The sequence below is a fragment of the Cydia strobilella genome, chromosome 2 (genome assembly GCF_947568885.1).
Source record: "Cydia strobilella chromosome 2, ilCydStro3.1, whole genome shotgun sequence".
In the NCBI taxonomy this organism is placed as follows: domain Eukaryota; kingdom Metazoa; phylum Arthropoda; class Insecta; order Lepidoptera; family Tortricidae; genus Cydia; species Cydia strobilella.
Genome location: NC_086042.1, coordinates 23,453,834 through 23,480,972, shown reverse-complemented (window position 1 = coordinate 23,480,972; position 27,139 = coordinate 23,453,834). Strand labels below are relative to the sequence as shown.

The following is a 27,139-nucleotide window of genomic DNA, read 5'->3' as shown; positions in this document are numbered from 1 at the left end:
TATTTTTAAACTAACAAAAATGTTTTAACAGGTTCTACAAATACAACATAGCTTTTCTTAATCAAAAAATATTTTCTTAAGAAATCGAACGTTTTTCCACATTTCATGCGTATGCAGCCTGAAAATGGCGTGGCCGGCAGTCGTGTGCCAGCTTTGAGACGAGGAGGCTGTGTCGCTCGTCGCTCCGTGCCTTCCTTGCACTATGTTCGCTTATGCACAAGCAAAGTGCTATAATATCGGAGTTATTGTGGCCAAAGAATAAATAACTGCAGAGCGCTGATTTGGTTGCGACGCGCATTAGCGAGCGCAACATGGTATTTTGCGGTCTATTACAATGAATGTAATGATAATATCCGTATATATTATACTATAATATACGTATGTGTGAGAAAACTTCATTTGAAATAAATAAATAAATGTTTTCTAACCGACATATTATAATGTCATTAAAGTTTTACGTTTTGAATAATGTTCCATTCCATCTCGAAACAATAAATAATTGATTTAACATAAGCTACCTATTACGTTGTACCTATATGTATGAATAGTACCTGTTAAAACACATTGTTTTTGTAGTTTAAAAATAATTTTAATCGATTAAGAACTAGCAAAACGGCCTATCGTATTTTTATTTACGGAAAAACTTACTATTAAGTTTATTGTAGGTTTAGTTAAGTAGTAATTAGTGTTAAATAGTGTAATTGTAGTTATGTCTGTAAATTTTTCATGGGTGATTCTTGCCTGTTAATAAACGTTTAATTATTTTATTATTATTTGTATCTCCTTCTGGATTTCAGTAATTATTTCATTGGGGTCAACTTGGTGTATTATGTCTTCTAAATGGGTAAACAAAAAATTATGAAAAAAATATATATGAATCTTCATTTATTGTTCAACAATTATAAAATTAAACTTATTTCCTGATATTTATAGTTTTACCGTAATAAAAATAATAACACAGGCCATTTTGCGGCTAACTTTGGTTATTTTTATTAAACGGCTAAATCAATTAAAATTATTTTTAAACTAACAATAATGTTTTAATAGCTGACGGTCTTTCCACCGCGATACAACCGGCCGACGATTTGTTTTATTAACAATATCATCTAAACTACCATCTGACAAAGTATGAAATGGGATGCGATGACTGAAAAGATTTTTTTATATGTTCATGTGACCAGCTGACGGTCCACCGAGATACAACCGGTTGACCATTTTTTTAATTCACAATAGCATCTAAACTATCATCTGACACAGTACCAAGCGGGAGGCGATAACATTTTTTTTGCGTGTTTCGGTGGCTGCCATTTCTCAACCCATCAACGACGCGGCAGCTGACGTCCACAGGGGTTCATCATACATAGCCGTTAACCACTAAAAAAATAAATGACTGCAAAGCGCTGATTTGGTTGTGGCGCGCTTGTAATAAAAACCGGCCAAGTGTGAGTCGGAGTCGCGTTCCAAGGGTTCCGTACATTACTCGAATTAAACAATTTATTTTTTATGTGAAACGTGCGTGAAATGTCTTTAATAAACCCGTAGGGGTTGGATCAAAAACTAAATAATTAAGTCCGACTCACGCTTGACTGCTCATTTCTAATAAGATTTCCTGTGATCTATAATAGGTAAAGATCTATTTTGTGTATTTTTTTCAAAATTTTATACCCAGTAGTTTCGGAGATAAAGGGGGGAATGCTAATTTTCTGCCTATTTTCGTGAATAACTTCTAAACAATTTAAAAGTGCTTGTTGCTAGGCCTATTTGAATAAAGAATACATTGAATTGAATTGAATCGAATTGAATTGAATTGACTGTTTATCCTAAAATTATAAAAAAATATACATTTTAGATTCTCACAATGAGCTCTTTCATTTGATATGTAACACGATATAGTTTGAAAAACTTTTTTTTTAATTTTCTCTTTTACCCCCCAAAAGTGGCCCCCGTGTTTAAAATTAATTTGTTTACGTTACATGTCCGTCTTTGGGTCACAAACTTACATATATACACCAAATTTCAACTTAATTGGTTCAGTCGTTTCCGAGAAAATAGGCTGTGACAGACGGACAGACAGACAGACGCACGAGTGATCCTATAAGGGTTTCGTTTTTTCCTTTTGAGGTACGGAACCCTAATAATGATGATATTCCCACGTAATGATTGAGAAAACTTCGAACTTCGAAAAATAACACATTTGTAGTAGTATATGAAGCTAGTAGGTACTTTAATTTTATAAGTTAACTATTAATGGCATTATTTATATTTATTTATTACGGATAAAAAAAACTGTATAAAATAAACGCACTGTACGCCTCAATTTAGTACATACCAAGCTTTAGCTATAAATCTTAATCCGTCGATTTGACTTAGGTATTTATTTGTAAGAAACAGATAAAACACAAATTAACTAATTGAGGCTTGTAAAGTATAATGCATAAGGGAATATATTTTTATTATAATTTACACGCATGATCTACTCATACTCAAACAACAAAATATCTGCAAAAGATACACAAACGCCAAATGCCGCGCGCCTCTGGGCTAGTATAGCTGTAGGTTATTCTTTGAACCTCGTTCCGCCGCAGTCGCCGCACCGAGACGAAATTCACGTACGATCGCAGTGAGCGGGGTGCGGGTACAGAGACGCTGAGACGCTCAAGGCCAAATCAGCGAGAATCGTCTTAATAAAATAATATAAAAAAAAACTTAACATTATTGGGTAGGTATGTTTGGATAATACAAATAAAAAAAAGATTGATGAGGTTCAGTGGCGGCAGGCAACGCTTCCTATTCGTTATGGGGGTGTAGGAGTCCGTGCCATGCAAGATGTCGGGGTTGTCGCTTTTCTTGCCTCGGCTCACGCGTCGTCGGTACTTGTCGCTAAGATATTGTGTTTGGACGGTGACAGTACCTACGTTCCGTTTGTTCGTGAGGCGCTGGTTGAGTGGTCTTCTCGCTCGCCAGAAGGCTTAAAACCCGAGAATCCTGCTTCACAGAGGCTTTGGGACGACATTCTTTGTAAACAAGTACATGCGAGTTTGTTGGATGGCGCATTTGGGGCAGATGCAGCCCGTTTGAAGGCCGTTGCGGAGCCCGAATCAGGAGCTTGGCTGCACGCGTTGCCATCGCCTCACTTAGGAACGTTGCTGGACAATGACACTGTGAGGGTGAGTGTCGCATTACGTCTTGGGAGCAGGGTATGTGAGCCCCACAGATGCCCTTGCGGGGTAATGGTCGAGGTTAATGGGCACCACGGGCTTAGTTGCGTCCGATGTGTAGGGCGAATACCTAGGCACCAAGCCATTAACGAGCTGCTTCGACGCGCTTTAGTCTCGGCGAACATACCATGCATTTTAGAGCCTCCTGGCTTAAGCCGTACAGATGGCAAAAGGCCGGACGGTCTTACACTGGTCCCGTGGGCAAAAGGCCGGAGCCTGCTGTGGGATGCCACATGTGTGTGCACGTTTGCTCCCTCTCATGTCGGCCACACATTTAAAAAGGCAGGTGCAGCGGCTGAGGCCGCTGCTAAGGTCAAACACAGCAAATACGCCAACCTTGGACCAGTGTATGACTTCATTCCGGTTGCTGTCGAAACGGCTGGGCCATGGTGCGCCGAGGCCAAAAAGCTGGTCAGGGAGATCGGGCGTCGGTTGAGGGACAGAGGCTGTGACCCCCGTGCTGGATCTTACCTGGTCCAACAAATATCCTTAGCCATTCAGCGTGGCAACGCAGCTGGCATATTTGGAACATTTGGGCCAGGTAGGGAACAGTTCGGGACTTAAAAGGAAATTTTTGACGGGGTTTGAAGAAATTAAACTTTTGAACCCAATAAAAAAAATCAGAATAACAAGATTTTATTTTATTTTGGCGGAAAATAGCCTCCTTTTTGACACACTATTCTATAGATATCCTACGTTTACAAGAAAGAACTTGCTAAACTCCATTTTGACACCTAAAAGAAAGATTTTTTAATATAGCTATTTACATTTTTTAAATGTTCGTACTTGGTGATGATGCTAAAAAATCTAACGACGAAGGATCCATCTGCTATACAATTATTAAACATAGTTGGCTTGCCAGACTATTAGTTACTGAGAGAAAAACATAGGACACCTACATGTAGTTAGTGTAAACAGTCAACCATCTTTTATGGCTCTTCCACAATCGGGTAATAAAAATACAAGGATAATTTAGGTGGAAAGTAATTCAGATTAAATCAGTTAATTCACAATCCTTTCTCGTGGTAAGGGTATCTGGAAAATAACGACAGACGTACAGGAGTTTTATCACAACAATAAAACAAGTCACGTGAACCTCTTCCCAACATAAATATTGCGAAGTAACTTCTATATCTGCTTATACGAGAGTACTTAGGAACAAAAGCTCTGTTTCTTACACGACGGCTCATTGTTCTTCAGGTTGAGCTAGATTAGTGTCGTAATTCAAGATTCTCGTATGTATTGACCATGCATATATATTAAGTATAGTTGGTCAAGCAAATCTTGTCTGTAGCAAAATGCGCGAAATAAAAATTTTCTATGGGACGATATCCCTTCGCGCCTAATTTTTTTTAAATTTGCCGTCTTTTTCTACTGACAAGATCTGCTTGACCAACTATAGATGAAAACTAATGGATTGCATGTGCTCGCCGGAACTGGCGCGTAATGATAATGATGCGAGTTAAATTAGATTTAAATTGAATTACTTGTACCTGAGAACAAACCTTTGCATCTAAGTAAATATCCTAGGATAAAAGTCTATATCTACACACATATGATCGTAAACCCTCTATGATGCGTTATAAAAATAAATTGTTTTGTTAGATAAAAAATATTATCTATGAAAATGTTATTAATAACATCGACAACTAGCTAGCTAGAGGATATGGCGCCCAGGGCAGTCACCAAGTATGCGCCCCCTGACGACTGACAAAAGTTTCCCTGCTGCTGCCTTTTGCCCATTTTGGCGCCCCCCCTTGGATGGCGCCCGGGGCACTTGCCCTCTCAGCCCCCCCCCCCCCTACTTACGCCACTGAATATTGAAATCGATTTAATAATGACATACAAATTTCGAACATCTCTGAAAACAAAGGAATTTGATTTGACCTCTATTCGTATATCAGTCGAGATGAGATTTTATTTGAAATGAAATGTCAGTTGCAAATAATTTTGACAAATCTCGCATGTTTTGTTACTTCATATATAGATATCGGATATCGAGCGATATGGCAGTTGGAGCCGACTCTTCTTTGTCCCTCAATTTAAAAGGTTGCGTGACACGTGAAAAAAGTTTTCATTTGTCGCAAAAATTTGATTGTTTTGTGTTTTACAAACTAAAAGGCCAACGTACACTGACAACATCATAATCATGACGGAAACGTTATTGATTAAGTAAAAATATATTTTTTTTAACCGGATAAGATGATGAGAAACATTATTTATTTTTGACGCATTCATCAGTTCCATTTACTAAACTAACCAGAAATATATGATCATTGTCAAGAGGGCGCTGTTATTCTCATGTATAGGGTGACAGTTCAGTATAGTATGAAAAAAATTGTTTCAGTGAAATTCCGCAACATGGCGCGTGATCATATATTCCTGGTCAGGCGTTACTTGTATTGGCAATCTATGCTGCTTTGTCAATTTTCTGTTATTTTTTCCAAATATAAATTTTATAAAATCCAAGTAAATTGCTTTTGTATTTTGAAACCTTTACTTAAAATTAATCGTATAAAAATGAAAAGAAAAGACTGTTTTAGCTTCACTATCGTTATTTCACTAGTAAAACCTAGTCAAGGCTGGATGTATAAAAGACAGTTCTGTTCCGTTCTAGCAGTCCGTTCAGGGCAAATTTTTGCCAAAATCTTATTCCTTTGAAAAAACGTTCTTTAAACCTCAGCTAAGTCCTTTCATAATCTCCATTTTGTCGCTTCACTCGGTCCTTTGATGACTATTTCCATACTTCTACCGTTTGTCTTTATCCTTGGAATTTACTTCAAAGGCTGCGAAGTAAGTTGCCGAGTCACTGAATATCCGATAAGTTATTTAGGAAAGGGCATTTAATACCAATTGAAGATTATTTTGGTTCTAGTTTAATATTGCGAATAGGTTATTTAAGTTGCAAGACAGATGAAATATATTTTGAAATATATTGTTGTTTTTCATAGTCTTTTTCAAAGGCAAAAACCTGTTATAACATAAGTGTCACTTTCTAACACCACGAAATTGAAAGAGACAGACACTGTCATTAATCAGCTGTCACGTATTAGACAAATACGACCGTTACATAACAGGGTATTTGACTACCAGTCAAAACATTTTCTTTTTTAGAACTGTCAAAACGATTTTACTACCATGGAATTTATATGAAACAATAAGATGTGATGTCACAATCAAATTACCTACTCTTTATAGTTTCATACGGGTTTTAAATTAGAAAGTGTATCTAAAAATAACTGCTGTCTACGTTTCTCTATTAATCTTCTGGTGCTTTATTTTATGCATGGTGTAAAATAATTTATTTTAAATACAGTCAAATACCCTATTATGTAGGTACATCAATTTGAATAACAGTATAATTTTCTGTTATAGGAAACTACTAAAATACTTTTTTTTTTCACTGAAAACATACCATGTGCGGTATTAAATGAAAGCGCCTTATAATTAGATTACAAATATACAGTGTGGAAAGATAAGTCGGGCCCTGGAGGGAAACTACCTTAAATCCTTAAGCTGGCTCATTTTACTTAAAGGAGACATTCCTTTATTTTTAAAAAGAAACAAAACTGCATTCAAAGATTTTCTGAAACTAGCTTGCCTTGCTCGGGACTCGAACCAACTAAAATTAAAAAAACAAACACTCCCTATTTTATTATACTAATCGATAGTATTATTATTCAGGATAAAATGTGACGTTTTCAATCAAAAGGTACCACATTGCCGCTTGTCGATAAGGTTGATTTCTAATTGAAGCTATATGGAAATAGCGCCTTACTGACAAGCGACAATAAGTACCCTTTTGGTTGAAAATGGCACAAATTTCTCTAACAAACATTTGGTCTAAAAAATAAAAATGATCGTTAAATCTAACATTAACTTTATTTTACTATCAATTTGTTACACTTAAATTATTTAACTGATAAATTGTTCGAAATGAGCCCCCTCGTTCCGGCTACACAAAATTAGTCGCCGTTGAAATTCATTTCTTGTAGCCTTCAGCAAAGTGTTGTGGTGTATGCCCCTAATAACATTTTTACCTCAACCCTTAGCTCTTGAACGGTTTCATAGCAAGTTTAGAGGTATTACTACCATTAAACGATTTTCTTATCGAAGATTTCAACAAGGTACTTACCGATAAATTAGCAAGCGTGTACTTCATACGAAGTCTTTGAATGTTGGAGAGATAAGAGAACTATTACGTGTCTTTTACTTGTTGAATGTGAATAGTAACCAAATGTTTATTAGATAAATTTTATCCTGAATAATAATACTATCGATTAGTATAATAAAATAGGGAGTGTTTGTTTCTTTAATTTTAGTTGTTTCGAGTCCCGGGCGAGGCAAGCGAGTTTAAAAAATCTTTGAATGCAGTTTTATTTCTTTTTAAAAATAAAGGAATGTCTCCTTTAAGTAAAATGAGCCAGCTTAAGGATTTTACGGTAGTTTCCCTCCAGGGCCCGACTTATCTTTCCACACTGTATAACATACTATAACATTTCCACTACTTGGGTGTTTAAAAAAAATGCGTTTTCTAAAAATTTATTGGACCAAGTATTGAAAATGTTATAGTGTGTTATATATTTGTGATCTACTGACAAAGCTCTTGCTTTTCATACCCCACATGGTATGTTTTCATTTAAAAAAATTGTATTTTAGTAGTCTACTGTAACAGAAAATTATACTGTTATTCAACTTGATAGTACTTGTCTTTTTTTGGGATATATCTGGTTAATTATTGAGTAAATGAGTAAATGCCGGCTGAATGAAATGGCGATCGTTGTCAGGTGTCCTCTGCGATCGTAGAATGCCCATTAGAACCAAGGGAAAAGTATACAAAACTTGTGTCAGACCCGTACTATCTCTACGGCGCAGTGTTGGACAACAACTTGTGCGCACGAGGGCAATATTCATGCCGCTGAGATGAAAATGCTCAGATGGGCAGGCGGCGTCACGAGGCTAGATAAAATTAGAAATGAATATGTTAGAGGCAGTTTCAAAGTCACCCCAATTCCAGACAAACTCCATGAAAGCCAACTCCGATGGTACGGGCATGTAATGCGTCGAGAAAAAGATCACCCGGTAAAAATTGCTCTCGAAATTGATACAGGCAAACAACCACCAGGACGCCCAAAAGCCACCTGGTGGAGAAACCTAGAGAAGCAATCGCAAAAAATACCAGCAACCTACTTTGACAGAGCCAAATGGCGAAAACATATTCAGAGGGCCGACCCCAAGTAAATGGGAAGAGGCACGGAGAAAGAAGAGATATCTGGTTAATTATTTTTAGACATAATAAAGAGCATATTTACAGTTATTCCGTAAAAAAAATGGAATAATCTATTCAGCCATTTTCAATCTAGAGTAATTCAAAGTGAACTCTGGATTGTGAATTTTTTTAACGTTTTCTAATAATTTGTTAGACCAAGTAGTGAAAATGTTAGAGTATGTTATACATGGGATGTTTGAAAGAAAAAGGTTAAAAACTTTGTACTGCCGACTTTATGACGTCACAGTAACTACCCCCAGCATTTTCGCGCTTGTCATCTCATATATTTGTATTCAGGACATCAAACTGAATGCATTGATTTATATTCATTCATTCACCCATATCCAAGATGACATGAACGAAAAGTAACCTAAAACCTGTTCCGCCGCCCTACTACCATGCGCAGGTTTATTATTCATATATTACTCAAAATATTTGAATAATGCCCATTAGTGTTGTCGGGTATATTTTACTTGTAAGGTAACAAACGACGCCTCGTTAATTGTTCAGAGAAGGATATGTTTCAGAGAAGCGCAATTTCTATGAAATTGATCCTGTAAAATAAATTAAGTCTTGGCAGTTATACTCGCTTGTTGTTCGTTTACAGCCGAGTATTGTTTAATTACAAATTCTTTGACCCGTTTCATTGCGATTTAATCGATTATGCTTTTGTATACGATAATTAAATCTGATTAACTACTGTGAGAATAACTAGTGTCATATGGCTTAGAAGGATCTTTTAAATAAACAGGAAACAGTATAGCCACTCGACCACTGTAAAATTAGTTGATATGACGAAAAGTAATTTACCTATAATCGAATGTGTAATGCTATTTTATGAGTAAGTCATGATCACATTTTTATGTAATATTTTTGTTACAGATCATTATTTGACCCATCTACAGTCGGTAAGTCATATAATAAAAAGCTTTGAAAGGGTTCTTTCTTTACTTACTTTGTAGTTTTAAGTGATGAAATTACTGTTGACAGTGTTAAATAGCCACGCTAAGTTTTCATGCCAAGTGATACGTCAAGTAGTTATGGTGCTCATGGGATATGAATGTATTGTCCCTGCCAAGTCAGTGCAAACTGTGAACGTGGTCCAAGTCTAGTAATATTTTAAGGGCTTTGGAATAAAATGAATATACGACAATATTCCTTACTCATGTCATTGTCACTGATTAGTGTCTGCGTGCCTACCGCGAAAACCGGAGATCAAAATTTCGTTATTTGCTACGATAGAGAGGCAGAGAGTCAGACCAAGCTATATTGACAGCGATTTTGCATAGCACAGACTTCTATGAAATTATGACATTAACTTAACACTTGCACAATCGCTGCCACCTTAGCTTGGTCTGACTCTAATGCAATTATGATTATCGATTTTCGCGATAGGCTCTCTGGGCGCCAATAATTTGCATCAACTTATTCGGTACCTATAGCAGTATTTTCTCACTAAATTTTCCGCAGAGTTAAGAACAATGAGAATCCGTAGGAGCATTTCTATGGCGATGTCGCAGCACTTCGGTGAAACAACCGTGATGCCAGGAGCTGACGTAAGTGGACTTTGTTATGAGTTTTTTTATCTACATCGTGCGGTGGCTAGGGTTAGGGGGAGGTCTTAGCTGTTTTGTCTGACCAATTTTGGTTTAATCTTTCTTTTCTTTAATTCTGCGTTTCGACCAGCTAACAGCTAGCAACCAATAGAATCACTGCATTCTATTCGTTCTTCACAAACACATCTCTAACGTAACGTAACGTAACGTAACGTAACGCATCCTCGCGCATCTCTGGTCACAGTTAAACCCCAAACCAGATCTAGCTAATAAAGAACAGCCCTTGAACAGAGAAAAAAATAAGTGACACAATATAAACAGGAGTGGCCTGTTGGCTCAAAGCAACATGAATTATTTACGGTGAAAGTCCCGAAGGGTTTAATTTGGGAAAAGAATTTGCTGGCATTACCAATTTATCACCTTTCTTTTTGGGCCCTGGAATATTTTTTTCATTTCTCATGCTCTGAAAGAATCGTTGTTCTAAAAAGTGTGCAGAACGTGATACTTTTCTGCACTAGAGCATTTTACTATCCAAGTACGATTTTTTATTTTTTATTTTACGATAAGCAATTAAAATTTGGTTTTAAATGAATTTGTCATACAATTTCCATTCTGATATTTAACTTCCCATTCCATAAATAACCATACTTTTACCTAAATGATTAATTGAAAGTATCCTCAAGAAATTCTATAAAAAATTATACTGTCATGTTAAAAAAAACACGAATTTTATTTTTCTTTTTTGAAAATTACAGTGGTTACTTAAATTCATAATAAAATTGTATAAATAATACAATTTCTTCTAAAAATAGTAAATTACTCAATGAATTTCGAAATAACAAAACTTTCATGTATAAATTATAAATGTTATATTGAATGTTAACTACCTGTTATTAATTTATAAACACAAATGAAAAGGGAATAATAGTAACATGTTTATGTGCAGATACATCTCCAGTGCACCGTGAACGGACAGCATCCGGGGAAATTCATCTGGGAGAGGGACGGCATACTCATCTCGTCAAATACCGATTCGAGGTAAAATTTGCATGAGCATTAAAACCTTTATAAATGAACTCAATGTAAAGTGTACAGGACTACATTAAAAAAAAACCCTATTTCGATGCCTAAAAATTAAATTGGACTTTTGCGTCCTTGAGAAATTTAAGATATTATCACCCTAATTCCCTAATATGTTTAAATTGTTATCTTTAAAACGGTTTTAACTCGTAGAATACAAAAAGAAGATAGAATTTAAGAGGCCGTAGTCGATTTTGGAGCAAAAATGTAAAATTGATATATTTAGTCGTTGAAATTATACACGTTTTGTTACGTAATATCTAAATAACAAGTATTGGTTTATATTAGCACGATTTCTCATCTTGCCTATTAATAATGAGGTCGCGAGCGTGCGTCACCGGTAATGCATGAAGAGAAGGGGCAGTTTTTAAAAAATCATCAAAAAATCATGGTGGTAAATTATACAAATTGATGTATAAGAATAGTTTCAGCAAATGTTGTAGATTGTTTAAGTATCAAAATTACGTTAAAATTAAGTCGAATTTCAGAGAAATTGTCACTTGTTTTGAAGTAATTTCTGGAGAAAATTGATTTCGTCTAACTTTCATTTACACTACTTCAAAGTCATAATAATAAAAATGTAGTCTGATAAACGTCAAGTACAGGATATGTGTAATACAAAATTACCATGTTTAGCCGTCCAAACTTTACGAAATTTACAAATAAGAGCGACAAAATCAGTGCTTTACGCGCGTTTACCTAAACGTCCATCAGAAAAGCAAACATTACTAACTTAGTGAGTCTGTTTTCAAAAAACTGATCTGATAAAAGGTAAGATAAGAAGACGTGCTAATAGAAACCAGTCGTTGTTATTTCAATTAGGTAACAAAAGGTGTAAAATTTCACGGACAAAATCTATTAATTTTACATTTTTGCGACTAAAATCGACACCGGCCTCTTAAGTAATTTTCGCTCAGTGAATTAAGCACAATTATATGCAAATGCATGCAAATGAATCTTTTAAAATACGTATACCTAGTGTAGTTTATTTATGCTATCTGGGTAGGCAAAAATATTTACCTGATGCATTATATGTAACCTATATAATCACTAACTAGCTGAACTAGAATGCCTAAATGATTTGGCGTCATTACTTTGAAGTTTGAACTTTGAAGCTCCAAAGGCAAGGACTAACTTTATTACGTAAATTCTCAATCACATCAACCGGACGTTCATTTAATAAAAGAAAATTGCACTGGAAGTTAATTTGAAACTTTTTCATTTTTCTTATTTAATCCGCCGTCGGTCCAATGTTCATTTGTTTCTAGTGGCAATTTAGTCTTGTCTTGCGTCGAGCAAGTCTCGGTACTTTCTCTCAGACGCGCTGCGAAATGCTGCCAGTTGTGGCACAATTTATGGGAGACATTTGTGTTTGTTTAGATTTAGATTTGGAATTAGATTTATTTATTTCATAATATTAAATTACAATATAAATTATTTTACACATCTATACGAATTTATATTATGATTGTCAAGTAGGAAAATAACAATTGATTATAATTACACAAATGTCAAGCAATACACAATTTAAAAACCAGTAACCATTATTAATTAACTAAATTATTAACAATGTCAAATAATATAAAATGAAAAACCTTATTTTTTATTTTATTTTTTCAAATTTAAGGACAAAGATAAATTGATAAAAAACGGGATAGTCTCCATAACTTTTTAGCTTGTAAAATTACCCACTGATATCCATGTTTACCGTTAGCAACTATTTCTGGCAATTCTGGCAATTCTGGCGACTGGTAATGATTTAGGTTGCTTTTAAGGATTGGAACTCTGGGGAAAGGCTTTACCCAGCAGACATACTGGGTATTGGGATACTTTATAGACTACAAAGAATCCAATTTTAAGTAGCATCAAAACAACATATCGAGAACTTTACTTACAAGAAAAGGTACCTAATTTATGAGGACAATATTATACGATTTTAAGCTAACATGATAATGAAGATTATAGGTAACTACGGTTCACCGTGAGGTATTTTCCATTTCTATTTGTTAAAATGTTCCCAATTTCCCGCGTTCCTTTTCTCCAAAAGTGTCTTTAAGATCTTTTATACTCCTTTTGTGAAGTACCCTATACTGTTGTCTCTCGTAAACCCCGGCTCCAGGGTGGTCATTCATGGAACGTTCTTAGAAGGAAATTCCTCTGAGACCAGACTGCGACCATTTAGATCTCAGAGTGTGAGAATGAACACTACCGACAGCGACGGCCATGTGATGCGATGTTGACAGTAACTCAATTAAAGTCGAAATATTGTAACGCATTGGAAGCATAAATGAATGATATTACAACTCGAAATGGTTTGGCCTAGTATAGGTAGTGACCGAGCCTATGAAGCCGATAGTTCTGGGTTCGTATATATATCGTATATCGTATATAAGTGCATTATTTATGTGATGAGCACACACATATTTGTTCCTGATTCATGGATGTTTTCTTTGTATTTAAGTATACACGAATTGTATGTATGTAAAACTTTAATGTTAACATAATCAGGTTAAGGTACAATAAAACAAAAAGTATACAATGTATTATAACGAGACTCCTTCCTTTCTTACACACGAAAAACATATAAATAAACCCACTTATCTCAAAGCCCTACAGTATCACATTTTCCTTGTGAGTAATGGTAAATTTTGTTGCGTCCCCTATGTCAAAGCGTCCTATTATATTTCCACGGAGATGCAACCGCCCATGAATCAGAATACGCCGTGCCACGCAAAGAGGTTTAATGCATGTATAAAAGCGGTAATAGGATCTTTTGTTGCATTTTAAAGTACAAAGAGAGTAAAATGATCTGTTTTGTAAATGCAAGCAAGTCGATTTTCTTTTTTTAAAGTTTTTTTATCCACAGGTACGGCATCAGCCAAACGTTGTCTCCCAATGGCGGGGTGACGTCGCAACTTAACATATCACATATTCGGGTGGACGATGGAGGCCTGTACGCGTGCGTTGCTCACCATGGAGAGACTCAGTTGGCGCACCATGACCGGATGAATGTATATGGTCAGTATATTTATTTATCTTAAACTATTCCACCTAAAACAAAGTATTTATCTCTGAACGATGGCCCTCGACGGCATAGTGACGTCGAAACTGAATATCAATATTAGTATCCACGACATTGCGCTGCTCATTATGAAGAGCTATAGCTACAGACGGTTGATCAACTATGACGGTATCATGACCATGAGCCTGCTCTTGGAACTGAACATGTCACATATTTATAAGTATGTGTGTATGACGAAAGCTTGTGTACGTATGTTGCTTTCCATAGATTGGCTCATATGGCTACCCAAGTCCATCAGAGCTGGTGTGAGACATGTTGTCGCTGAGAGCAGTTGTTTTCTATCAAGAAAAGTATTTTTGCGTCAATATGACTCACAGACTTCAAAATCTATTGGTAGCCAGTAGCCACAACTATCACAATGTATAGATAGTTGTAGATAAACTATTGTACGGAGTTTCTCTTTTCAGGCAAACTTACTTCACAAGATAAATAAATCAAAATACTGCACTACAAGCCACGATCGATCATTCTCGATAACATAGGGAAAGCAACACAAAATCATCTTTGTAATCATGATATAAAGTCTAAATTAAAGCGTACAAACTTCAGTTTTATACTACTTTATTGCAACTGGTGACGCTGAAGATTAAATATTTTAGACGCGGAATGCGAAATATGCCTTTGTTTGTTGAGGATAAAATTTAGCACGCATACTTTTATGTATATTTTGTTTGGAATAATATGCCAGTACGCTAGTTTACGAAAAGGTATCTTATAGTATTCATTATCTATTACGATATGTTCAAAATATTCAAAATCGTTTTATCGTAGATGGTCTATTATTATAAAGAGATAATGACGCAGTCACACTATATTATTGAAATAATAGCATTCACAGAAATTTGTGCTTCTGTTACGTGTGATTTCGTATCTGCACTCTGAGTCAACTAGTTTAAGTACCTAGGTATCGTCTTTTAACGAACCTCTGATTTATGTATCTTATTTATTAATTCGTAGGTTAGTTGCGTGATTAATATAAGCCATGTCAAATTATATGTATATTACCTTTTTAATGCTCAGGGTCACCGGAACTAAACCGCAGACAGACCTACAACGGATAGTATATATAAGGAAAAACTCTGTTACCTGTTGAATCCTGTTGTGTGCGTTAGCTACGGAACACAAAAAAAACCGGCCAAGTGCGAGTCGGACTCGCGCACGAAGGGTTCCGTACCATTACGAAAAAAACAGCAAAAAAATCACGTTTGTTGTATGGGAGCCTCATTTAAATATTTATATTATTCAATTTTTATTATTTGTTGTTATAGCGGCAACAGAATTACATCATCTGTGAAAATTTCAACTGTCTAGCTATCACGGTTCATGAGATATAGCCTGGTGACAGACAGACAGAAGGACAGACGGACAGCGGAGTCTTAGTAATAGGGTCCCGTTTTTACCCTCTGGGTACGGAACGCTAAAAAAAAACTTGTAAAACACATTTGTTACAGGTCCCCCGTATATCCGTACGTTGCCCCCATTCAAGGTTCTAAGCGGCCAGAGTGTCACTCTCAGGTGCCCTTACTACGGCTACCCCGTGAGGTACCTTTTATCATGTATTTCATTTGTGAAAAAGGTTTTGAGAATGTATAACGAGAAAAAGGTCGAACGTTCAAAAGTATAAAAATGTTTTAATTTGTTATATGCATACTTAGATCCTTTTTTATTGGGCCTCATGGCCGTTTCTAAATTACACCTTAACGATGTGATTAATTTATTTTTAAAATCACAAGGTTAATATTTCAATGACAAAGTCAATGTAATCATGTTACTAAGAACATCATGTTCTATGAATATTGTGTTCTAATGGAAAAAGCTCTTTTCAATTCCAGAGAAATCACGTGGGAGTACAAGGGAAAAGAAATCAAGCCCGACATATCACAGTCCAGTCGCTACCGACGCTCCGTGCCCTCCAGCATAGAAATATTTGGCAGAAAACCCAAGTTAAGAATCAAAAGAGACGCCACAGTAACAAGCGATGGTGTATTAAACATAGCTAAAGTAAACAAGAATGATAATGGTGGTAGCTATGCTTGCGTCGTGAGGAGCCCTTCAGGGGAGATGGCTAAGAGATCTTTTGAATTACAAGTCGTGGAAGCACCTCAGCTGGAAGAGATTTTGCTGGCATCTGACTTGCAAGAAGGACAAATAGTGCAGATACATTGTAATTTGAAGAGCGGGGATTCTCCTGTGTATTATTCGTGGTTGAAGGATGGGAAGAAAATACCGAATCATCTAAAGGTGATATTATTTTATAACAAATTTAAACTGTAGATATTACCTATTAGTAGTGCTACCCGCATTGTGGTTACCAATTATTTTGTCTTTTCGACTGATACAAATGTTAATGGAACAAATAAATACAAACGAATTTAGAAACCTCTCCTTAAACATAGGTTAATCGAATTGATTACCACCTCTCTGTATTTCCTCTTGTTTTTTCTTTTTTATGTTTAACACAAATTGTGTGTGTGTGCAGCTATGACAACTAGAGAAAGGTTTGCCAAGATTTTGTAGCACCCAGAGTAACTTTATATAAATAAAAGATTCAGACAAATTTTATACTTATTCATTATTCCGCACTTCTGGTGCCAAGAGATAAAAGTCAAATACTCGTAACAGGGGTTCATGCTTCTTTGGTAACAAAAGTCACAATCACCCAACAAATAAAGTATCAAGTATATATCACTACCAGTATGCGAACTTTTAAAATATAATTTTGATATGATATAGTATTACCTACTCAGATTTGTTCATTTCGTTCGCAGTGCGCTTTATCTACATGATCTAAGTACGTACAGTTTCGGAAAAAAATATCTAGCCCATTTCATGCAAATCTCGAGATACAGATTGAAGCCCCTTTTCTACTCTAAAATTTTCAATTTGTATTTTACCTATGTATTACTCGTATTATTGTTTAAATAATAATATAAATAAATATATATAGGTACCTCGAGATTTTACTCGGCTGGATTAGTATTTATATTAAATCATTATATAACTTAAATGTCAATGATCATGATTCACTCGTCGCTTTGTTCGATTTGATTATGTGATAAAATCACATTTTGTTACAAATATTTGTTGATAAACTTGATAATAATGACCTATATTTGCATAACGTTAAAATAACATGACCCAGTCAAACAAACAGTTATTATTGATAATTGGAGTTGAAAACTGCTTTTATTTAGCAGTATTACGTGTTAATTTCTCATTTCAATAATTAGTTATTCGGGCTGAATTGCTGAATCAGCCAGACAGATATATACCTATCTCTTCAGTTTACATATAAAAGTATCTGCCATAGTCTTATTGTTCTATATAGTAACAGAGGCATAGCTATTCTTGTTGAACTATTAGATAACGTAGATACATTTGATGCGTAGACTGATCCACTGTTTTTGATGCTGCATGTACTTCTCGTAGCCATATTATATAATATATTGGGTATTTTTATATGTTTTGTAGTGATGCGATTTACATTTCAGTATTTACTCAGTCAGATACATGATTAACTCTTTTAGGTGGTTTCTGTAAACATTATCCCGTTAAAAAATAAATGTGTAAATGAGAGCCAAGTTCAATATCAGTGGATATGCAAAATTATAAACATAAATAAATGTAATATCCAGAAACAGACATAGTTCTATAAAGTATCCGTCTTTATGTGCCCAACCCATTTTTTTTCAAATATAACCGGATTTTGACATTACAAATTACAGTAGGTAACACAATCTGAGACATAATATTTTACTTAAGTACATAAATTTTAACAATGCCTCTATAGGTTTATCATCATTGTCATCCTATCGCTGAGAATCATCACAATTACTGTCGGTCAACCCTGTTGGGGGGCTTGTGTCTTGAGGTACGTGGTTACTTGGAAACCTGGTACAAATTATGTGTCATTTTCAGATAGTGGAGAGGAGTCTGGAAGTGTTCAGCGTGCTGATAATAAAGAACGTCTCGTTGGACCACTGCGGCACGTACACTTGCGTGGCCGCAAACCACGTGGCCAAAGTCAACCGGACAGTCAACCTTTACATAAAAGGTACATTTACCTAAATAAAAAAGTAGTTTGTTTTTACTTCTAGAAATTTATCCAGACAAATTGCTAAAGTTCCTTTCAGTAAGTGTGGATTTCATGACAGCTCTTGGCTTCTTTTACATTCTGACAATAATTAATTATTCAGGCAAACCTAAATAATAACAACGGTTTCGCAATCAAACTGGCTATTTTTACATAATTATTAACCAGAAAATCTTACACAAAAAAGCCACTGTTGTCAATTTTGAATAGAATTAATATTAAAAATAATCTTGAAACATGCTAATACCGCGAAAAGCAATACAGAACCAAGATCAATTTATTTAAATGGATCCTTATTATCCTAATAAGATTCAGATCGTTTAAAGTATCTTGGATTCCGCTCTAACTTTTGTTAATTAAGTATAATTTGATTTGAGATTACATAATTGGATGAAACTTGGCTTGACGGAGTTGACTCTTTAGGTCGTAGGCCGTTATATCTGATTTAACCTAAAACTTACCAAGATACTTTCCAAAATGCATGCCAAATATTTAAGCAACGGTTTAGAAATGTTATTTTGAGTATCAAGCCAATATAGCGGTTCCATACAGCAGTTATAAGGATGACTTATGCCTCAACGGTCCGGGCCCGGGCCGTGGCGCCCGACACTTATTTTTCTATGACATGTAACGGTGATCACGTGACGCTTTCTATAGAAAACTGAAGTGTCAGACGCCCCGGCCCGGGCCCGGACCGTCGTAGCGTGAGTCATCCTATATACATAACGTAATATAATGAAAATGTTATTTATTATTATAAAAAAAAAAAAACTATACAGTGTTGCAATTATCCAAAGTCGAGGCGCATTTGGATTGGTTCAGTAGCGTTGCAGTATAGTGTGTTTTGCGATACATTTTACTTATACCTACTGTCTCTTCCCACACGGATACACACACTCTCTCCAGTTGAAAAGTAACCCCTGACTAACTTTTATTCTCTATTTCAACCATTTAAGTAATGGTTTCTGTTGCTGATGCAACTTATTATTGTATAACAATATTCCTTATGCTTTAGCTGAACGCAGCCGTCGGGCTCGGCTAGTATTCGGAGGCTTTTTTAAAGTACCAATAGGAGCGTTCCACATATTTTGTATCGCGGCCCCGAAATTTAAACCACCTTTATTACTGTAAAATTTTGCTATCCCTCTTTCATCACCCTCCATACAATAACCACCACTTCTCCACTTAACCGCTTTGGCAAGAACCCTTGTAAACCAGTACCTTTTGGAAGATTATATCAGTTTACTTCAAATCGAAGCTTATTATTTGAGTCGTCATGATTCTGACCTGCACGGCGGCTACAGTTTCTAAGATCAAAACTATCCTTCATGTCGATCTAGATTATAAGCTAAAATAATCTGTAAACCATATTTAATCCAAATAGTCCAGTCCAGTCGCTTTGCTGGAATAGCGAAGAAACATAATATGTTTACATACATATACTATTGTAATGACAGTAATTAATATAAAAAGTCATTCGTTTTGTTCGTAACAGTTGCCCCTAAGTGGAGCGAGGAGCCTCAGAATACATCATTGCTGTTGGGACGGAGCGGTCACATTTCCTGCAGTGCTAACGGCTATCCTCAGCCTCAGACTCACTGGCTTAAGAAAGATGGTAAGTTAACATGCAATATTAAATATTGACATCAATATGTGTGTCGTTCATAGGGGCATGGTCGGGGAGCTCAAGAGGGGATTTTTGTCGTTACTTGAGCGCGTCAGATTAAGATATGAGTGATATTTTGCTACCCCGTGGAGTCTACTCTTACCATCCACTTTTAGCCGTCTATGTTGAGCAGTTGGTTGGTGGGGGGCTCAACAAATCGTTAAGTCCAAATAAATGCTATAATTGTGCTATTACTAAATCTGATGATTATTTGTACGCATTTCCTTAATCTGACGGTTACAGTGCGAAAATCGGGCGTCGAACTTGTGGTCGTCAGATTAAGGAAATGCGTACAAATAAGCGTCATATTATGTTATAGAAAAATATAGTTTGGATCAAAACGACCAAATCCATAGACTACTTAACATTATTTTAAGCCCTCACCAACCTTCCGAAATTTAAAAACAATTGTGGACGCTTTCCTGCTCGCTAGAGATCTGCTTTTGCATACGCAGAACTCCAAATCGGCTTAACTATTATTGGGTTCTCGTAATTCCTCAGTATTAGTGATGTGTTTGGGCTGATTTCATTATTAATGCCTTCGACTGACGTTGCATAGTGATTATATCTACAGATGTAGTGCATAATTATTTTCCATCGTATTTTCACGGAAACGTACCAACGTGTCTTGCTATTTCAGTCAGTCTCGGTACAAAAAGTACTGAGGTTGACTGAAGTAGCATGACAAATACGAATGTTTAAGAAGTGTCACGGATGATGAAGTGTTACGTCACCGTCATGTGCAGAGACCGGAATTATTGTGGCATTTTTGAACCGTCATAGGGAGTTCTTATTTATACAGTATGTTTCTGCCCATGGGGCTTTAAACTCAGGGCTCGATTCTACTCGCTAAACTGAGCTACTTTTATTATGGGACCAACACTAATATCGCGATTTTTTTTTTGCTTTTCCATAGAAAACGTCGACATCAGCCAAAATGTCTGAAAATGCCAAGTTTTTTCCGCGATTTCGGGGTTAGTCCCATAATAAAAGTAGCTCAGTTTAGTGAGTAGAATCGAGCCCTGAATTTAAAGCCCCATGGTCAGAAACATCCTGTATACACAAATATCGATACAATGTAGGACACAAAAAAAAAAAGTTATAATATGAAATAAAACTATGAAAACGGATTATATCGCATATATTGTATATATAATACATCCCGACGTTTCGAACCCTTTACAGCGTTCGTGGTCAACGGGTAACTTAGTTTTATTTTTATGAGTAACTATCGTGGTAACCGAAGACAATATTAAGTTATAATATGTTAATATATATTTGACTGTCAAAGGAGTAACTGGAGTAAGTGCAGATAATATGAAAAAAACATGAGGAATATTTCTTAGGACTAAAACAGACTTTGAACGTGAAATTGAAAAAATACGGAACTGAGTAATAACTTAAAATGTGAAACTATTAAGTTTTCATTGTTTTTATTGCACATCTCTATTTCGCATTTTCAGCTACTCAAAAGTTATCTGGACGTAATCGCTCTTTAGCGATAAGACCGCTTGTTGTTTACCTCTACTTTTAATCTTTTTAATATGTTGTACATTGTATAGATATAGGTATATCGAAAGTCGATAAATGAGAAGTCCCTAATGACAATTCAAATTGCCACGAGAATTCCGGCCTCTGGTCATGCGCATTGTATGTTGAACATAAAATTTAAACTTAAAGATTGAAATTTTATTAGACACAACAAAATCACTCCACTTTGCATAATGTTGATGTTGATTTTTTTTGTCAGAACCATGATTGAAAGTATGTTTGTTATCTTAATTAAATTACGTGGCTAAATAGCAACGTGTTGTTAACATTTCAGAGCGTTAGCTATTTGATGAAACCTAAACTAGCGTAGATAAACTTTTACTCTACGGGTTGAGGCGTAAACATCGAACGCTCCGTATTTGCTTAAAGCTTCAAAATAGGTTTTCAGAAAACATGTATAAATCGCTTTGGTGGGAGCAATCTGTAAAAGTAAATAAAATTCTTTGTGAATCCATCAGCGAGAAAATAAAATTCATTGAACTGGAACAGGATTCAACGCAATTTTAGTTCGTTATTAGGTATGACGAGTCTGACGTGTGATCAACGAATGTGGTAATTTATTTATGGAGCGGAAAATGTGGTTACATTTAGAACCACGAATGCGTGAAAATGTCGCTGATGTTGTCAAAAGAACATACTTATTAAAGAGTGGATACCTGAGGTTTATTTCGATGTACGTAATACTAACAGTAAAAAATATAGCAGTACTAACAAATGCGATAACAACTTCATAGTACTGAATTAAATGATATTCTATTCTAATATAAGTCCCTTAGGGTAACATCACAGGACCTATTTCGAAGTTAGGCGCCTCTTAGTTGGCAATAAATAAAACCTTACAATAAAATGTTACATATATTACATATGTTACTTTTATTCTTAGTGTATGTTAACGAGTTTCCTAAAATTGTTGACGAGTTGTGCGTGTTGTTCGCGGATGATGCCACTATACTATTTTCAGGGGATATATACAACATACCTCATATGGAACAAAATATTAACTCAACCCTTAAAAAAGTAATAGATTGGCTTCACTCACTAAATCTTAAAGTCAACTTAGATAAAACTAAATATATCCAGTTTAGGAATTATAAAACAACTCCCATACAATTAAATATTACAGAAGGGGGAACGACAATAGAAGAAGTTAGTAATATACGTTTCCTGGGTGTTATTATTGATACTTTCCTTAACTGGAAAGAGCATATTGCACGAATTAATAATTTAATTTCTAGCCAATGTTATGCTTTGTCAATTTTATCGGGCACTTGCTCCGAAATCATAGTTAGAAACTCTTACTATGGCAATGTTTTTCCCCTGCTGACCTACGGAATTATTTTTTGGGGAAATTCTGTAGATGTGTAAAGTACTTTTCTTTTACAAGAGATGCGTACGTACTATATACCGTATGAATACCGAGGAATCACTTCGGAATGTATTTAAAGACAAACGGATACTCACTCTTACGGGTATTTATGTACTTGAACTCTGTCTTTTCGTTAAGAATAATTTTTAATTTCCCTAAAAAGTCTTCATTAAGAGACAATCTAAGAGAAAAGTACAAGTATAACCTAATATGTCCAAAGGCAAATAACACGTTGTTCTGCCAAAGCGCCTTCTATACTTCCATACGTGTATTTAATGCCCTACCTAACTATATTAAAATTATAAATGATAATAAATTTAAGTACAGTTAAAAAGGTTTCTTACAGACAATGTATATTATAGTTTAAAGGAATTTTTCGAAGCGATGGAAACGGCAAGTGATATGTATTAGATGCTAAGACCAGTTGTTACATGTATATAGTTTTTAATTATTTTTAAGGCTATAAATTGTACGCTCGAAAAGAGCAACTGTTGATACCATTTGATATAATGAACATCTTTATGTACCTACACAGTTTACAATAAATAAATTACTTACTTGTTAAAGCAAGTTACAAATTAAAATTAACATAATAATCCATTAAAAAAACTATAACTTATGTATTATATGGACATAAAAAAACAATCTCTACAAATCCCAAGAACTAAGAAATTTAGGTACTACTAATAAAACTAAAACTAAATTAATCCCCACGGCCCCACGTTGGGCGCCACTGTCGCGTCATTACTTTTCTTAGTATAACGGATTAATTAAAACAACATTAACTTTTAACATTAGGTTTATTACTAATGTATATAAGAATACTTACTTACTTACATAATAACATAATATTTGTATACTTACAGTGTTTATCATTAACTTGTGACCGACTCACTCAGTTCGTATTTATTACATATTTAGATTAAAACATGTTAATGTAAGTATTTATTTATTTATAATTATTTAGTTGTATCGGAGACATGGCGTCCAGTTCTTGAGGTGGCCGGAGGTGGGGTCTTGAGTTTGTCGAATGGTTCCTTGATGTTTGACACCGTGGCGCTATCAGACGCTGGACTTTACACTTGCCATGTTGAAAATGGAGTTGGGGAAGCGCTTAGCAAGACTATATGGATATCTGTTAACAGTAAGTAGTTAAATATGTATTATTTTCCACTGTTCTGGTTAAGTTAACTTCCTATGAAAAAATATAAATATTTGCGGCGTCAATAACGCAAATGAACTTTTATGGAACATTTTCTATTATTATTAGTCAAACACGATATTACATGGTATCTTAAGTCGGTAATCGTATGTATTACGACTAAAATAAATTAACATCCCATACTTGATACAATTCATTTTTTCTACAGAACCCGTTACTTTCGATACCGTACTAAGGAATATGACAGCAAAACTCGGTCAGCAAGTTACTTTAGAATGCCAAGCAAAAGGTGACGATCCTATAAGGATCATGTGGACTAGGAATGAGAAGCCAATTAACCCATTGACACAAAGGTAAGGTATTTTTTACGTTACGTTTTTACGAATTACGTTAGAATATTAAAGGTACGTTAGGAAACCTAATGAATACCTACCTATGTATTGATCGTTTGCGTGCGTAAATATTAGTGTTTACACCAACGTTTGAGATTATTGGAAGCGAAAAAACATCAGAACTGGTATCTATTCTCATAATATTTGTATAGTTGATTGAAGATATGAGTAAATAATAAAGTATATTTCATACATGGCAATATTTCAGGGTTAAAATATCAGAAGCAAAAACAGACGAAGGTATAACGAGTGTGCTGGAGCTTTTGCAAACGGAAACAAGCGATGCCGCTCTGTATCAGTGCAGGGCGGGCAACCCCTTCGGCGCTGACGTTTACACCGTCTATCTCAATATTTTGGGTAAACAACTTAGACACTTATGAGTTTCAGACTTAAGGTAAACGTTAACTCAAAACGTGTTAGTCACTCTTTTCAAATATCGATATTCATTAACCCCTCTGTTTCAACATTGTTAAACTTTTTTTAACATAAATAAATAGAAAATATTATAGGGCCATGTTACACAGATCAACCTAGTCCCACATTTCAGGTAAGCCACAGCCACACTAAGATCAGTAGGGCTTGTGTTGTGGATACTAGACGACAAATAAAAAAAATGGTGATATAGATAATATATTATTATAGTTATATACTTATAAATTTATACAGTTTTCAGTTTTTATAGTCGTTTGTATTCTTTTTTAGAACCGCCATCTCCTCCTACGGACTTATCAGTAGATTCGATTAAAAGTCGGTCAGTGAAACTATCGTGGCGCGACATGGCCCGGTCTCTGGCACAATATTACACAGTACAGATCACTAATAGTCAAAGACTGTCATGGAGTACTGCAAGGGAAATCAACGTCACCAGGTATTTTTCTTTAATATATTTTTCACTTCGCATGCTCGTAAAGTTCGACTTTAAGTCGTGTGTAGACGACATAAAGTTGCTTATTCTGTTGTAGAGCATAAAGTAAAATCATCTATTACAAATCTTATTGACTTAGCAATAAAGTCCAAAATCTGCCATACAAACTGCCAGCCCTGGCAGCGTGGTCGAGTTAAAGTAAAGTAACAATTTTGAAGCAAACGATCGATTAAGGTTCATTACTAGGTTATTAAATTTAAGTAATAATTTGAGCTGAATTTTACTTTACGGATTCCCTTAACTCATCAACGCTGCCATGAAATTAAAACGTTGTTACCGATCACTAATAATAATTCAAGATAAAATTGTAATCTACTAGCTGTATAAGGATAGATCATCATCATTAGGCCTTGTGCATCCTTACAGATGATTTAAGCAGCATCTATGAATTGTGTTATCTAGCCATAGCGTCGCTCGTGGCTATATAACCCGATCCTTGAACGGCACAATCGTTCACATTTATGACAAATAAAAGTACATTGAGGGTCCACACCAAGGCGATCCTCATCGCGCATGTGTCTTATTGTCCGTTTTCGGGCCAATTCTTGAAACTAGGACCTATCATGGGTTTCGGGACCCCTTGAAAGGCTGCTCCTCCACTCAGCGCGGTTTGTAAAGATAGATAGAATACTCTTTATTGTCACACCTTAGTAAAAAATAGAGTCTGTGCGAAAAGAGAACAGTTGTGGAATGCATTGGGCCCCATACATTCCACGAATCTTCTCTTTCCGCACAAACTCTAGTACTATTACTTATTCTGTGCCGCCATGTAGAAATTAACCAATATTTGTTTTTGTTTAATAGAACAGATGAAATTCGCCATGTTGTGGAAATTGAAGACCTCCAGCCGTCAACAGGATACACTGCTAGAGTAGCTGGGGGCAACCAGGCTGATTTAAGCCTCTTTTCAACGCCAGTACGCCTCACAACTACTGAAGAAGGTAATACTTAATACAATTAAATGAGTGCTGGTAACTATTCCTGTAACTTCTACCAATGCAGGCAGCACCCTACCCTACTAATAGTGTTGTGTTCCTGCCGATGAGTAAGGTTCCCAGAGCTCAACGAGCGTGTGGAGTTTTAGGGCCGGCAACGCGCATGTAACAACTCTGGAGTTGCAAGCGTCCATAGGCCGCGAGCCAGGAACAGATTTCCATGACCAATCGCTTCCCGGGCGATAACTCGTATAGTGGTTAGTGGCTATGTATGATGAACCGTCGTGGACGTCAGCTGCCGCTCCGTTGGTGGGTTGAGGAATGGCAGCCACTGAAACACGTAAAAAAAAACTTAGCCATCGCCTCCCGTTTGATACTTTGTCAGATGATAATTTAGATGCTATTGTGAATAATAAATATCGTCAGCCGGTTGTATCGCGGTGGAAAGAACGTCAGCTGGTGGCCTGAACATGTAAAACAGAATCGCTTTAACTTTTTATAATAGTAATGCCAAACTCAGGCTTGTAGCATTTCATCAGGCGTTTCAATAAACGACGGGTTTTATTTATTTAAAATAGCATCTAAACTCATCTGATACAATATCAATCAGGAGGCGATGACTGAAAAAAATTTTTTTACATGTTCTGTCATCAACTGATGGTGTTTCCACCGCGATACAACTGGCTGACTATTTTTTAATTCATGATAGCATCTAAACTATCATCTGACAAAGTATCAGCCGGGAGGCGATGACTGACGATATATGCTCCTGGCCTGCGGTCTAATAGTCTACGGAGACTGCTTACCATCATGCGGGCCGTATACTTGTTTGCCACAGACGTAG

The 27,139-nt window shown here is 35.7% G+C and overlaps 1 protein-coding gene across 1 annotated transcript in view; it reads left to right on the top strand.

Annotated features, from left to right (window-relative positions):
* The window catches only part of LOC134754441 (cell adhesion molecule Dscam2-like), a 60,721-nt gene that overhangs the window by 11,082 nt on the left and 22,500 nt on the right, over positions 1-27,139 (top strand). The window contains exons 3-15 of the mRNA XM_063690774.1: positions 9,370-9,395; positions 9,958-10,043; positions 10,990-11,081; positions 13,990-14,141; positions 15,657-15,747; positions 16,038-16,446; positions 18,124-18,259; positions 19,794-19,913; positions 23,849-24,025; positions 24,252-24,396; positions 24,644-24,792; positions 25,138-25,303; positions 26,165-26,301. Coding sequence (XP_063546844.1) covers positions 9,370-9,395; positions 9,958-10,043; positions 10,990-11,081; positions 13,990-14,141; positions 15,657-15,747; positions 16,038-16,446; positions 18,124-18,259; positions 19,794-19,913; positions 23,849-24,025; positions 24,252-24,396; positions 24,644-24,792; positions 25,138-25,303; positions 26,165-26,301 — 1,886 coding nt within the window. The remainder of the gene's footprint in view (positions 1-9,369; positions 9,396-9,957; positions 10,044-10,989; positions 11,082-13,989; positions 14,142-15,656; positions 15,748-16,037; positions 16,447-18,123; positions 18,260-19,793; positions 19,914-23,848; positions 24,026-24,251; positions 24,397-24,643; positions 24,793-25,137; positions 25,304-26,164; positions 26,302-27,139) is intronic.